A 13,828-nucleotide genomic window follows, 5' to 3' on the forward strand; every position below is an offset into this window, starting at 1 on the left:
ATACGCGTTAACTAATTAATTTAGTTAATTAATTGTTCGTCAGGCTCCGCGTATCCATGTGGACGGGCCTTGATCAGTGCCGGCAACGTTTCGTCGCCCGATGAACCGCGATACGGCGCGGCGTGCCGAACCTAACCTCAACTGACCTTAACCTCCTCGTGGAATTGCAAATAAAAAAACAATATGGCGATCGCGGTATGATTTCTGTAGATTCGGAACGAGGACGATTTTTTTTTTCGAGGTTATCTCAAGCGCAACGCCTGTCACGCACATCGTCCGCAATAGGAAATTTACACCTCGAAGTAACGCACGATGGGAGCCGAACGTTTAATTTATGCCTGTTCCCTGATTTTGACGTTCTATCTCTCGGCCGTCGTCTGCGAGATCGAGCCGCGTTACGATGAGAAAATTCAATTGTCCGCGACGTCGACGGTAAGTTCCCGCCGAGAGAAATCTCGTGACTGCTTGTGATCCGTAAAAAAAAAGAGCCTTATTTTTATGACAACAATTCCAATTTTGTCGGAAGAGATTCGAAGATCAACGTTTAAATCCTCAAATCCAAAAGATATTTGGTCCTAAGGCTTCTAACTTGAATCTTTAAATTTTGAAGAAATTAAAAAAAATATGGAAATAATTTTAGAGCTTCTCAAGCTAAACCTGAATGCTCTAAAAATCCTAAAACGTTGTCCGAACCCTATAAATTTTATATTATACAGTTACAAGCTTTAGAAATAATGTTCTAAGTAAACTTTAAGCTTCTTTTAACTCATAAAATGTTTTCAGAAATTGCCGGAGTTTGTGTCTGAAAAGCCACAGGACAGGGTAGGCTTTCTCCATGCCTTCATAGCATCCTTGTCGGTGATCGTGGTATCGGAGTTAGGAGACAAAACGTTCTTCATCGCCGCTATTATGGCGATGAAGCATCCGAGATTGACTGTATTCGTCGGAGCGATAAGCGCTCTCGCGCTGATGACTATTCTGTCAGGTATCATCGCGATAGAATAATATCCAGTAATTTCACGGACGGTATTATTGGATCGTTGCATGTATCTCGATTCCTTGAAGGTCTTTTGAGTGTCATAGATGTAAGACTAACGTTTCAGATACAGCATTCCTTATACTAATGATTTGTAACTTACTCCTATGTCTAAATGAAATTGTCACAAGCGACAATTGTAATGTTAAGTGTCTTTTATACTTCCAGTGGTGTTTGGATACGCCGCCACGATAATTCCTCGTGCGTATACCTACTACATTTCCACTCTTCTCTTCGCTCTGTTCGGATTAAAAATGTTACGAGACGGGTACTACATGTCGCCGACGGAAGCACAAGAGGAGCTAGAGGAAGTACAGACTGACCTGAGAAAAAGAGAGGACGAGGTAAGCTTGCGAATTTTTTCAATTGTATTATAATATGTTTCTAAATCTATCAGATGCAACACGCTATTTTACGAGTATACAGAGAAAAGAATTATTAACTACGTGAAAAGATTGGACAGAATATTATAAATTTTATAGAAATATTGATATTGTATATAGTGTTGCCTTATAAACGGTTCTTTTATTTCTTAAATTGAAAAAGATAAACTGTGGTCAGTAATGCTTAAATTTAATTTGAACTGAACTCTATTTTGAGCATAGTGGTAAGAACCATCTGTGTTGAAGAATATAGAAGCATTATATTTTCATCACAAAAATGTGACTGTTGTTGAAATATAAAATGCAGCATGTTTCGAGATTATTAATACGAGATTTTGACTTAGCAAAAATTTCATTTTAAATCACCTTATTGCACCTTCTGTTTAAATATAGCGACCTTCTCTATTCAATTATAATAAAAAAGAATTGCAGAGATACTCTGCTGAAAGAATTAATTTCCGTAGTGTAATAAAAGAGAGTTGTTTGTCTAAATAATGCTTTCTAACGTTTTTGCAGGAAGTTAAATAATCTTTTAAATGTCATCGCTTTCAGTATGAAAAGGAAACGACGAGTACCTTGGTTCAGGATCCCGAAACCGGAGTAATACGTAAGACCACTAAAAGTAGCGCGCTCATGCTGCTTTCTAGGATATTCCTTCAAGCCTTCACCCTTACCTTTCTTGCGGAATGGGGCGATCGTTCTCAGTTAACGACCATTATCCTCGCGGCGAGAGAGGTACCTTAATGCAACGGTTTTACTGCAACAGTTAACATCGTCACATCTTGTGTGTAACAGCACTCAGACATAATCATGCTATTTTCAGGATGTTTACGGAGTTGTACTAGGTGGAGTATTGGGCCATTCGTTTTGTACGGGTCTAGCTGTTTTAGGAGGGCGTATAATAGCACAAAGAATATCAGTGAGAACAGGTAATTCGAATTATTTTACTGCGTACACGCAATACAGGGTATAAATGAATCACGATGTTAAGAGCTTGCAGGGAACTAATGAGTCTAAAGCCCCTTGCACAATAGGCGATAGCGATAGCGATAGCGACAAAGTTGCCGACAAAGCTTTGTCGGCAACTTTTTCGCTGTCGCTATCGCTATCGCTATCGCCTATTGCGCAAGGGGCTTAATACTCTTGATATTTTCAGTGACCATTATTGGAGGTTTGGTGTTCCTATTATTTGCTGTAACGGCGCTCTTCGTCAACCCCGTAGAAAACGTTTGAGGATCTCTTCAGAAATTTTCAGTATTTGTATTGCTTCGTGAACGTTGTATATGGTGTATGTTGCGAGAGTATTGTATGTTTGTACAGTATGATCTGTCCTACAGAATTTTTACAAAATCACTAAGTTAATCAGACATTGGCCAGTTTCTCGGCGAGCAAGAGAGCACTATCTTCTTAATATACATAAATTATATATAGGTGCTCGAGTACTGACGAGGAACCAAATTATTTCGCTAGCAATTAAATGATAGCGCGGACTTACAAACTCCGTATCTCTCATTTTTTTAATCGATCGTAAAAATGATCGAAATGTCGCATACTTGCCGTGAAGTTTCTCTGAATTAAAAAATTCACTATTACTAAATTGGTATATTCTACAAAACATTTTTTGCACTAATAATGTACTTCGTGATCTTTTAAACTATTTTGTAGTTAATATAATAATATCGACTCGGCATTCAAAACATAAAAATCCTTGTAATGCGATAACAATTTGCCGTATTTGTGTACCTAACGTCTGCTTGTGTGCAGACATTGTAATACCATTACCCAACTGTACTTCATATAAATAAGCTTTATTGTCTGTATAATATTTGTATATGCCATTTGTAAGATAAAAGAGAATAATGTAATATATAATAATAATAGAACAATGTATCGGCGTAGTGCCGTACGGACGAGATTTTAACGAAACGAATACGACATAGGAATGTTTGTTCGTTTTTTAAATAGAACAAAGTTTCTCCAGTACAATAGAAACTGTAAATAGAATTTTCCCACCATATAACGCGAAAATTTTTAAAAATTAATGAGTTCAAATTCATTTAGAGAAATCTATTTTAATTGTGATATATTGTATAAAAAAAACTTATGTGCTGAAATAAAGTAAATATTGTAAAATAGATAAGCAAATACAAAATCGTTACGTGAAAATCGTGTTATATGAATTTCCAATGTGTGTTATGTTTTCACAAATTTACCTTGACTCGAAAGATTGCGAACACTTCGTAGAAATTGAAACACATTTTTTATGCAAATATTGTGCCGCTTTAACATGATATGTAAAACTTGATTACCAGAAATTTATCGTAAAGCTGAAACTCTTGGAGTTTGATGCCGTCGAATATTATGAACGTATCGTAAGGGAAAAGCGAAGTTCGTGGAAGTTCGTGTTCTCTCGTTTTGTCGCACATATCAGCTTTGTCGAATATCATTTTTATTAGTGCATGTATATACATGTTCTATTTACACTACAGAATATAAGTCTTCGGAAAAAGCGGTATTATTCTCAGATATAGCAACTTCGAGTAAGATTTTCAGATAGTAAAGTAGATTCAATTTTTCTCCTTTCTTATATATTATTAGCTACGTTCCCTTCGTTATCTCTTCTTTGCACCGATAATAGAAAGGTGAATACGCTTTTCACATCGTCAAGCCATAAAAAACTCTTAACTTAAAAATTTCATTAGTCACGAGAGTATCTATTGATATTTATTCGCAAACAAGCGGAAAAATAATTGCAATGCCACTAGTAATCATAATTTATAGTTACATCGTGTATATGCATTTGACTTGTGATATAGTAATCAATATCACATTTAATATATAGTAAAAAATGTATTTAATTGCGCGACTGATTAATTTCGGCAAATTCTCTGTAAACACTGAAACTAATTTATTTGTGAGATTTAATCATTATATTCGCAATTGGTACCAGTCAAATTGCGTGAGACAATTTTTCGAAGTGATTATCAATATTAAAAACTTATCAACATTAGAATCCGTATTCAAGATATTTCAAATAGATAAACTCTGACACTCTAATACTGGGTATTCGAGATATTTCAAATAGATAAACTCGGAAACTCTAATCTTGGTTTTTTTTTTAGTTATAAGCTTTTTACGGCTTAACATCGCTTTTTCTTATTACATCGAGTAATAAACATCGAAGTATCGATGCCGATTGTTAACTACTATCTTTTGATCCTATCCATAAATACTGACTGGGGTATGACAGTTTTTGCGTCTTAATAAATAGAACAGATCGCTGTTGCCTTCGCAAAACTTCCTGTTTTTGTCTTCCATATAAAAAGGCTTGTGTGAAAGAAAGAAATATCTAAAAGAAAAATAAATATTCTGACATTTAAACCTCGATAAGCACCAAATCTCTTTCAGTTTTCGGCACTGTATCTACACAATGTTTGAAGAAACATTTTAAAATCCAAAGATTTATAAGAGGACGAGACCTTTATGAAGAAACGTCTGTCCTTTTTATATTTCGCATTAATTATACTGGAATGTTTTTTTATGCAGTGATATGAACCAAAAAGTCATATTGCTTTCTGTCTAAAGTTAATAATACATTGCATATTGCACTAGATTATATCGGTCCATCTATTATTTGAATCTTTCTTTTTTTTTCTTTTCAAGTGCAACTTTTTCAGATGATGCAAATGTCCAGGTAATATGCAACAACATATCATTGTACAGTTCTCTTTTCTTTTGCAAGAATAGGAAATTCTGCGAAAATAACGACAATCTGATAATTATGAATCTAATGAAGTTTAAATGAAACAAATTTATTTAGAAAACAGTATAAAAAAAAAATACTAAATACTAAGTTAAACAACGTAAAATCAAATTATGCTACGGCGAGAGTGACGCTCAAATCGTGCAAGTTTCGTATACTTATACATACATGTACCATTATATGATCAACCTTATATAATTAGTAACATTATTATTAACTATACATAACTGCTGTGGAAGAAACCAAATATCATTAGCATGCACACATCGTCGTTACATTGCGGAAAACGTAACATTATTACGGTTAAAACGCAGAATCATTACGATGTAACACGTATCCGATGGCGCAGCTATATTATTCCCTACGATTCACGTTCGCTCAAGTCTTCTGCTAACATGTATGCAAATCATTTAAATTAATTCACCGAAAGCAAGTAATCGGAACTGTGTAATCTCGCCGAAAACCGGAGATTCGTATGCAAAGCGACTGGTGAGTGGTTCACCTGAATGAAAATTCAGTGGTGGAGAACGCCATGGGATTGAACATTTCGAGAGACGCGAATAAATAAGTCGGACAAATATGCTCATTTTACATGTATATATGTATCGTGTCCCGCTTATCTAATTAACATACTTATGCTTGATCATTCACGGTAGATTCGAGGAGGTCACTCTACATTGTGCTTCCAGGGCTCGGAGCTTCTCGAGCCTGTACATTGGATCCATCATGTCCTTCTCGTCAGCAACCACGGCCGAAGACTCGGTAGTTTCTGCATTATTTATTTTGCATATAATTGAATAATTAGAGACAATATTATTTTGTATGATTACATTACGCGCGAAATCGCCGGATTTCGAAAGTTCAAACGAAGTTTATGGATTTTCATCTTTATTTTTTTACATGCATTAAACTGAGAGCATATCGTTTTGGTAATATATAAATTGTTTTATATTCCGCAATATGCTTGCGGAAGGGCTAATTAATGGACTTAACTAGCGCTGCTTACCCATAGAATATTGATTATGCGACAAAATAGTCTGGTTTTTTCGCGCCTGATCGATCTCCCTCAGTCCCTGTTCTATGAAGTCTTGGAAGAATTGATGGGATTTGACCAGAAACGGTTGTACGTCGGCCTCCGGATATTGAACTTTGAAATCGTATAACTGCACTAGGCCCTATGAAAAACGAATAAAAGTATGCTTCAAACTGTAAAAACGTCAAGAATTGTCAAATGTTAAGAGCTTAAGAAATGCGTATCAGCAATACGTTTTAAAGTGCAAAATAAGTAAAAAAGATGCACTAATAATTTTTGCAAATATTTAATAATTTCCAGAATCCGAATATTTTAATTTACGTTATATTAAAAAAAAAAAAACACTTATTTATATGTATGTATACATACCTCTTGCATGTGCTCTTTTGATCCAATTTTCTTGAATATTTCTGCCAATTGCTGACGAGTTGACTTGGAAAAGTGTTTTGGTGTCCTTCCTACATTATTTGATTTTGGCGTCACCTTTGCTGTGGCATTAATCTCATCTGGCTTAAGACTCTATTGAGATAAATGTCATTAATTAATTCCTGATTTATATAATTTGACATATCTACATGTAGTAATATTAATATCTAAAATAAACGATGCAATTATTTCAATATTTAAAAAAGTTATGTATATAATTATACGAAACTAACCGCGATTAATCTGATTAAGTAAGCCTGTAATTCAGATTCATTCGTATTGTTTATTAGCGTCAAGTGATTAAGTATCGAACTGCCTTTGACTCTAGTCATACTGTGAAGAACTGTCTTGATTGTTCGCAGCGGAGTATCGGACTTTCGTTTCTTCCACCATGTAGTAGGATAATCCTAGAAAAATAAAATATATAAAACATATAATACATATAAATGTCATCGCACTGAAATATTAATTTAAGACATAGAACAGCGCAATTACAACGTTTACTGACCTATTAATAACTCATGTTAATTGCAAAATGTGCACAATAGTAATCTTTCTTATGCATTCTCATTTACTTGAATAAGATGAAAAATTGCATTACCTTAAGGAAACGATGCACTTCCAAGAGTATTGTATCGTAATCTAAATCAGCGGCCCAATTTGACATTGTTTTCACTATTTTCCATAAGCATTTCATCACCAACTCTTCGTATTTCAAGGGAACATTTGCCTCAGCGCAGGAATGAAGCAGCTTGATCAATACACTGGAAACAAACGTAAATAAAATACAAATAAAAAATTCAAATAAACAATATCACGTTATTGTTTCTCTTCTAAAGCGTACCATATAATGGTGGTATGATTAGAATTGTCAATAATTTTCACCATGATGTTATTGATCACTCTGTAATACGCTGCAACCTGATGCAAATGCTCCAACTTGTTTTCGGCCAACAAACTTATCATCTGATCTACTAATTCCTTCAAATGTACAAAAGGAACATTCTTCCCGAGAAATCCACTGTCATAAAACTGGAAAAAAAATTGAAATTTTTTATGCAAGTCTAATTTAAACCTTGTATTAAAATTTCTTATCACATGCTTTGTCAAAAATTAAATTTCAGTTCTTGTTTCTTTTTATGTATATTAAATCGTTTATTTAAATATGTAATCTATGAATTAATGACATGTTTCTCTCTAAATTGCACTCACCGCAAGTATAACCAGAAATGTGTTTCTGAAGCCTCTGGACACATCCGCGTTTTCTTGACGTAACGGATACGTTTGCAATAGCTTTAATTGCATATTTACCGATCCGATAAATTTATCCTCCTTGGATTGCAAGGTAATCGCTTGATGAGATTTTAATAACTGTAATATAAAAAAATACTAATAGATATTTATACATGTATTACGTAGGAATACAGAAAAACTTTGCGATTTTTAAAAAGCTTATTTTTTTTTATGTAACATTGATTTCTTCCATAGACCAGGAAAATGAAATAAATGCCTAGAAAGTGCTAATTTTAATTGCATTCCCGTGCCAAAGATATGATTTTGAGAAAATAATTACGATGTTCAAAAGCTATACGGAATATTTTTCGAAAATTTTAAATACTTTTAACACATTCGAACGTCAAGAGAAAAATACAAACGTTTTCTATTGCATTCATGGACTGTATCGCAGTGGGTAAATCCATACTGGCCATGGACAAGATGTTACGCTCAAGTGTGTCATCTTTACTGCTAGCAGTAGATACAGGTGATACAACGGACAATGATTTCGATACTAATAATTTCGGTGGCGAAATCGGTATCATTCTAAAAAGTTTAACGGAAAATTATTAATTTGTATAATAAATCGCCTTAATAATAAACAATATTAAAGGTCAAATAAAATAGTAAATTATTTAAATATAATTAATAATCTATGATTTCACCATTAGGCTCAACTTACTGTGTTTTGGGCGGGTTCAACACATTAGCTGGAGATTCGTTCAAATCTGACAAGTTGGGTTCCACTAATATCGGATTGCGATATTTCACTGGAGCACTCAGTTCGAGCCTCTGCAGAAAATCCATGTCTAGTCCGAAGGGACCTGAAGGAACCTTTGCTTGCAACGATGTAGGAGAATTCCTAAAAGACAAAGACACAAACGCATTGCATATAGATATGTCGACGAAATCTTTGAAATTCAAAAGAATCACACATCACAAATTACATCAAATACACTACTACTTGGATACAATGTTGCTTAAAGATATCAAATAATTTAATTCATATATTGCATCAATATAAACAGTAAAAAATATGTTTTCTAATTTGCATTGAATAAAGTAACGTGAAGCAGGAAAAAGTAGAAAATCTTCATTTATCAATTTATATTATCTAATATAATATACGTATCACTTTGATAGATTGGAAAAAACAAGTTGGAAAAACAATATGTGTTGTAAATAGATCATCATGCTGTAGAGTATTATTTGTTATTTTATAGCCATTTAAATCCCTGGAACCCTTTTGCATTTCCTGTTTCCGAAACGAACAGATGGAACCGTTCAAGATGTAGAAAAAAAAAAAATAGAAAAAAAGTGAGAAATTAAAATACAGAAACTGAAACTGAAATTAACAGATATATAAGTGACAGTATTCGACAATAGACGAATTATTGTTAGCAGGATGCGCGATAAAATTCCGTGGCATTTCCCAGCACCAAGTTGTTAGAGCCCGCCGAAAAGACAGTCATGTAAATGATTAAAATGATTAAAAGCAACAAACGTTTTTAAACCATCTCGATCGGAAAGATGATTTTGCGTATTGGTTTCGCTGACAATTTCCTGGTCCGATTTTGAAGGAGATTCGGTTTTAACCACAGAAGACACTTGCTCGTCCTCATTATTGTCAGTAGTGCTCGTGGCACATGCCCTGTGAATATGTTAAAAGCGAAGCACGTGCGAACATGAGTGACTTGGGAGATAATATTCCACGAGAAAATATTGAAGAAAAAAATAAAAAAATATGATTAAAAAGAACGATTCCTTTTTTTTTAACAATCAGCACGATAGCAGCTGCAATTTTGTAGCATCATGTATAAAAATGACTCACAGCTCTGGTACTGTCTCCATTGGCTCGGCAATCTCTTCCTGGTCGTCTTCGTAATCCGCCTCCATGTCATCCGTCGGCGGGCTAGAAGTTGCGACCGCAGGCGTGGAGAGTCTGGTAGCGGATGCGGATTTTGTGGGCCGATTCTTCGCTGCTCTCTTGATTCGTTCGTCTAACAGGGACCTATCTTTCTCCGATATCTATACGCAGAATAATTAATTGATGTTACCTCTTCTTAAGTTGTAGCTTAAATCAACTACATTCACCTGCATACCTGTCCGATAAGCTTGAATACACGTTCCCCTTGAAGGAAGTAGGCCTGAACGATGCAGTTTAGCGCGGCGTTACGAACGGAATTGTCGCGATCTGCGATCTGCTTCGCAACTTCCTTCAACGCCACGGACGGGTTGGGTTGACAAACAGAAACTCCGTAATTTTCAATTAGCGATCCTAATTGCTCCAGGCATTCTGCAAGCGCCGACACGTTTGCTTAATTCAAGTAACACTTTCGTAATATTTTGCATGGAAATCGAGAATCGAATCGTCTACCTGTTCGTTGTCGAGCATTCTTCGACTTCAAACCCTCCATTACGTACGAGAATAATTTGCTCACGGGATATACCAAAGCCATTTGCTTGAATAAAGCTCGTACGCCATTACGCACAGCGTCCTTCGGGTCACCTATCTATTAATCAATATAGCAGATATAATAACATTATCTGTAGAAAAAATGAATAAAGATAAGAAATAATACGAGATTAACGTACCTTGATAATGAGATAAGGTATAAACGACGCTGCTTCAGTTTCTAGCATGTGATACTGGTCTTCAATTAACATATTAAAGACCAATTGTAAGTAATCCAATCCTTTCAGAAGCACCGACGGATTAGTATCGAAAAATCGCAATGTCAACCATTTGAGAATGAGATCGAGATTAGACACCAATGCTTTGTTATTTCCATGAAGATCCTGATAAAAAAAATGTAAACAAGATTAAGAATCGACATTATTAAACATATACATGTATTTTGCAAATGTTATTTTGCAATATAATATAAACATCTTTCAATTTTCAATTGACGCTTTTTAGAAGCCACAAATTTATGTAATTTGACATAAATGGCTTACTTTTACATAATACAATCAAATTGATATTAGTAAAGTTTGTCATAGAGAAAGAATATTAAACATTCTCTATATAAAATTTATCGTGAGATATTGAACAGAATACTGATTTTCTCATACTTTGATACATTTTTTAATTCATATGTACACTTACCTCAGTAAGTGCTTCGATAGCTTTGAGATGATATCGAAAATCAGAATGAAACATGTTTGCTCTCAAAGTTTTATTGACGTTTGCAGCAGTCATGAGATCTTTCAGAAGCTCGACAAACTCTTCTCTAGGCGTGGTGAAGTTCCATTTGAGTACCTTCAACTTTTGCTCATCGATCACACGCTGATGCTTGAGGTTGTTGACCACCAATAAAGGACTGGTGTCGACATCATCATCTTTCTTACGAGCGCTGCCCGGTTTTGATGACGCGCCCTTCTGAAACAACGTACGGTTAACGATATGTCGTAAAAAAGAAAAAAAAACCGTCTTTATAAAAATACTTTAACAAAATCAAATTTTTTAAAAATTAGAGAGAGAGCTAACATTAATTCGCACAGGTTTGATTCGTTAGAATGTTTAGTATTATTACCGACTTAACCCCTTTTACTACTTTCGCGCCCTTCGCTCCCTTCTGGATATTGTCGTCTGACAGTTCTTTCTTAGGTAGAGGCTTTATAGGTAAACTAGGACGAGCTTTGTCCAGTGCGGCAATCACTACTGTCCTCGATCCTGGCTGCAAAAATCACAATTTTCTTTACTATCGTCATAAGTGATAGTAATCGTTATGTTGAACTGACAAATTTATTAAATTTTAATGTTATTACGAGTTATTGAAAGATCTACATATTTAGGAAACATTACGCAATTCGTATAAATACCTTCAGTTTTTCGGTTTGTCTGAGCATCGCTTCGTAAGAGAGATGAATCATGTAGCCGAGAACAGCTTCCTGAGCATTCTTTCGTACGTCCGAGTTACGATCCTCTAGATTAGCATACAAACAGGGAAGGCACACGAAAAGCTCCTCTTTGGAAATCTGTTTCACCGGAATCGAGGGCAATTTCTGCGCCAACCAGTTCCATAGTTCGGATCGCAATGTCGGTGAGCCCGTCTTCAATGCATCGCCTATCATCTCGCCATCGAAGAATTCCTTATAGCCGCACTGATCTCCCCATGTATTGATACAGGAAATCGCGGCCGCTCTGATCCAATTTTTGCTGTCACCCAGACATGATAGAAATCCGGGAAACAGAACGCGAACGTGTTGCTTAACTGGTGATCCAATAGCCGTCGCCAACGTCTCGCATATACCTAAAATACAATTTACATTATTAGTTAATAAAGAATTTTTTAATTATTGATTAAGAATAATCGTGCAAAGTTAACATTAATTACTGACCTAGGGCTGCTTGTGCAATCTTGCTGTTACTGTCCACTAGACGCAGGGCCAACCCCTGCGGCAAATCGCCGATGGTCGACTTGATGAATTTCGCTTCGCTGAGCATAGTGTTCACCTTCTGCAACGCTTCGTTACGCACTTTCCAGTTTTTATCGGCAAGTTCGGTCAGCAGCGCTTCGGTGATCTGGGCGCTGATGTCAACGTGCGGGATCAGTTCGTTGAGATCCTGTTCGCTGCCCGCTTTCTTCTCCGCTGAGTCATCCATGTCCTCCTCTTCATCCTCGGCGCTGATGGCGTTGGTCTTCTTGGACTTGGCGCCGCGAATAGGGGCCGGTGGAATTTCACCGTTGCGCTTTTCACACTCTTGCTCAATCTGTTGCCGCAACGCAAGCTTCTCGTTATCGAAAAACGCCAGCAGCGGTTTGCCCATGTAAAGATACAATGTGCCTAGCAAGGTTATTGCGGCAGTGCGCACGTTAGGATTCGGCACCGCCACTGCTTTTTTGATATTCTCCATAGACTTGATGTTGAGACCACAGCCTGAAAGATAATTGGATAAATTAATAAATTTTGATATTTTGCACACATATATATCTGTTTGTAAAGTGAATCACAAAATTGCAACATTACGAACCAAACTCCGAGAGTCCCCGGATCAGCCACAACAGTGTCTCCTGCTGTACTTTAGGGTTCTTCTGATTGAACGCGAATTCCACTACCTCGTACGCTACATACTCGAAGCTCACAGCCTCGGCAATCGCCAGCAAAGTGTCGGCGGCGATCGAACTGTTCTTCGCGTCCGCCAGCTTTTCCGCGATGTCCTGAAGGCAGTGCTCAGCCACGGTGGCTGTGAAGGGATGATTTTCCGCCAGGTACTTCACAATCTCTACGCGTAGTTTCAACACCTGAAAGTAGAAATTAAATTAAGTGTTTTACTATAAAAGCACTTTTCAATTTTTTTTACAATTGAAATAACTGAAAATCAACTCTAAATTATAAATCAAATTTATTATCAATATCAAATAAATTATATATTGATCTTAATTACATCTTTCATATCAATCTTAATCCCATTCTTACCTGGAAATTTGTGTCCTTGAAGCCAGGCTTTTTCGCCAAAGTCCGTACAATCACCTGGGCCGACACCTCCGCCGAATCCATCGTCTTGACGGTATCTGACAATTGCGTGACCGCGGCCAGACGTGTTTTCCAATTACCGTCCACGAGACCGGTGATTATCTCGGCTGGCAAAAACTGCGCCGCCATCTCCTCAATCTCCTCTGGACTATAAGTCCTCTCCATCTGAGCTGCTTTCTTTGACGTCGCCAGATTCGTGAGCGACGAGGAACCGCCAGCTTTCTTAGTCGCTGCCTTCTTTCCGGCTGCGGTGTTGGGTCTTCTCGCGGCACTCGATTTGCCACTCTTCGAATTCTCCTTACTCGCCTTGTTCGCTCGCTGTGATTCCACTTTAGCCGGAGCAGTGTTGGGTCGTTCCTGCTTCTTCGTACCACTCGTCACCTTGACGACTATCACTGCCTTATCCGCGCATTCTTTGATCTTCGTCATCT

The 13,828-nt window shown here is 36.5% G+C and overlaps 2 protein-coding genes across 4 annotated transcripts; one reads left to right on the plus strand and one right to left on the minus strand.

Annotated features, from left to right (window-relative positions):
• The first annotated feature begins 90 nt into the window (after positions 1-90).
• LOC112451896 (transmembrane protein 165) lies at positions 91-3,376 on the plus strand. Its single transcript, XM_025011807.1, has 6 exons — positions 91-432; positions 784-985; positions 1,205-1,380; positions 1,972-2,154; positions 2,243-2,348; positions 2,576-3,376. Exons 1-6 carry the CDS (start codon positions 313-315, stop codon positions 2,650-2,652), a joined length of 864 nt encoding a protein of 287 aa, XP_024867575.1. The 5' UTR covers positions 91-312; the 3' UTR covers positions 2,653-3,376.
• Positions 3,377-3,846: 470 nt separating this feature from the next.
• On the minus strand, positions 3,847-13,826 carry LOC112451894 (protein mini spindles-like). 3 transcript variants are annotated; one of them, XM_025011805.1, is made up of 20 exons: positions 13,341-13,826; positions 12,895-13,165; positions 12,261-12,800; positions 11,742-12,172; positions 11,453-11,596; positions 11,026-11,295; positions 10,512-10,715; positions 10,294-10,429; positions 10,019-10,212; positions 9,748-9,944; positions 9,421-9,567; positions 8,599-8,778; positions 8,297-8,462; positions 7,854-8,012; positions 7,486-7,673; positions 7,243-7,405; positions 6,875-7,048; positions 6,585-6,734; positions 6,189-6,357; positions 3,847-5,951 (listed from the first exon to the last, which is right to left on the minus strand). In XM_025011805.1, exons 1-20 carry the CDS (start codon positions 13,824-13,826, stop codon positions 5,830-5,832), a joined length of 4,491 nt encoding a protein of 1,496 aa, XP_024867573.1. In that variant the 3' UTR covers positions 3,847-5,829. The 3 variants fall into 3 exon arrangements, with proteins under 3 accessions (XP_024867573.1, XP_024867572.1, XP_024867574.1); XM_025011804.1 differs by having other exon boundaries at positions 11,026-11,298; XM_025011806.1 differs by lacking the exon at positions 9,421-9,567 and having other exon boundaries at positions 11,026-11,298.
• Between the last annotated feature and the right edge of the window lie 2 nt (positions 13,827-13,828).

This window comes from Temnothorax curvispinosus, unplaced genomic scaffold, assembly GCF_003070985.1.
Source record: "Temnothorax curvispinosus isolate PA1 unplaced genomic scaffold, ASM307098v1 QBEX01002750.1, whole genome shotgun sequence".
Taxonomy (NCBI): Eukaryota; Metazoa; Arthropoda; class Insecta; order Hymenoptera; family Formicidae; genus Temnothorax; species Temnothorax curvispinosus.

What these genes read in the sequence shown, in the direction of transcription:
- LOC112451896 (XM_025011807.1), top strand. Translation starts at nt 313, where the DNA reads ATGGGAGCCGAACGTTTAATTTATGCCTGTTCCCTGATTTTGACGTTC. An exon ending in AATTGTCCGCGACGTCGACG is followed by an intron (nt 433 to 783) that starts GTAAGTTCCCGC and finishes AAATGTTTTCAG; the next exon opens with AAATTGCCGGAGTTTGTGTC. An exon ending in TGAGAAAAAGAGAGGACGAG is followed by an intron (nt 1,381 to 1,971) that starts GTAAGCTTGCGA and finishes CATCGCTTTCAG; the next exon opens with TATGAAAAGGAAACGACGAG.
- LOC112451894 (XM_025011804.1), bottom strand. Translation starts at nt 13,826, where the DNA reads ATGACGAAGATCAAAGAATGCGCGGATAAGGCAGTGATAGTCGTCAAG. An exon ending in CCATGAATGCAATAGAAAAC is followed by an intron (nt 8,013 to 8,296) that starts GTTTGTATTTTT and finishes TTTATATTACAG; the next exon opens with TTATTAAAATCTCATCAAGC. An exon ending in CATTTCTGGTTATACTTGCG is followed by an intron (nt 7,674 to 7,853) that starts GTGAGTGCAATT and finishes TTTTTTTTCCAG; the next exon opens with TTTTATGACAGTGGATTTCT.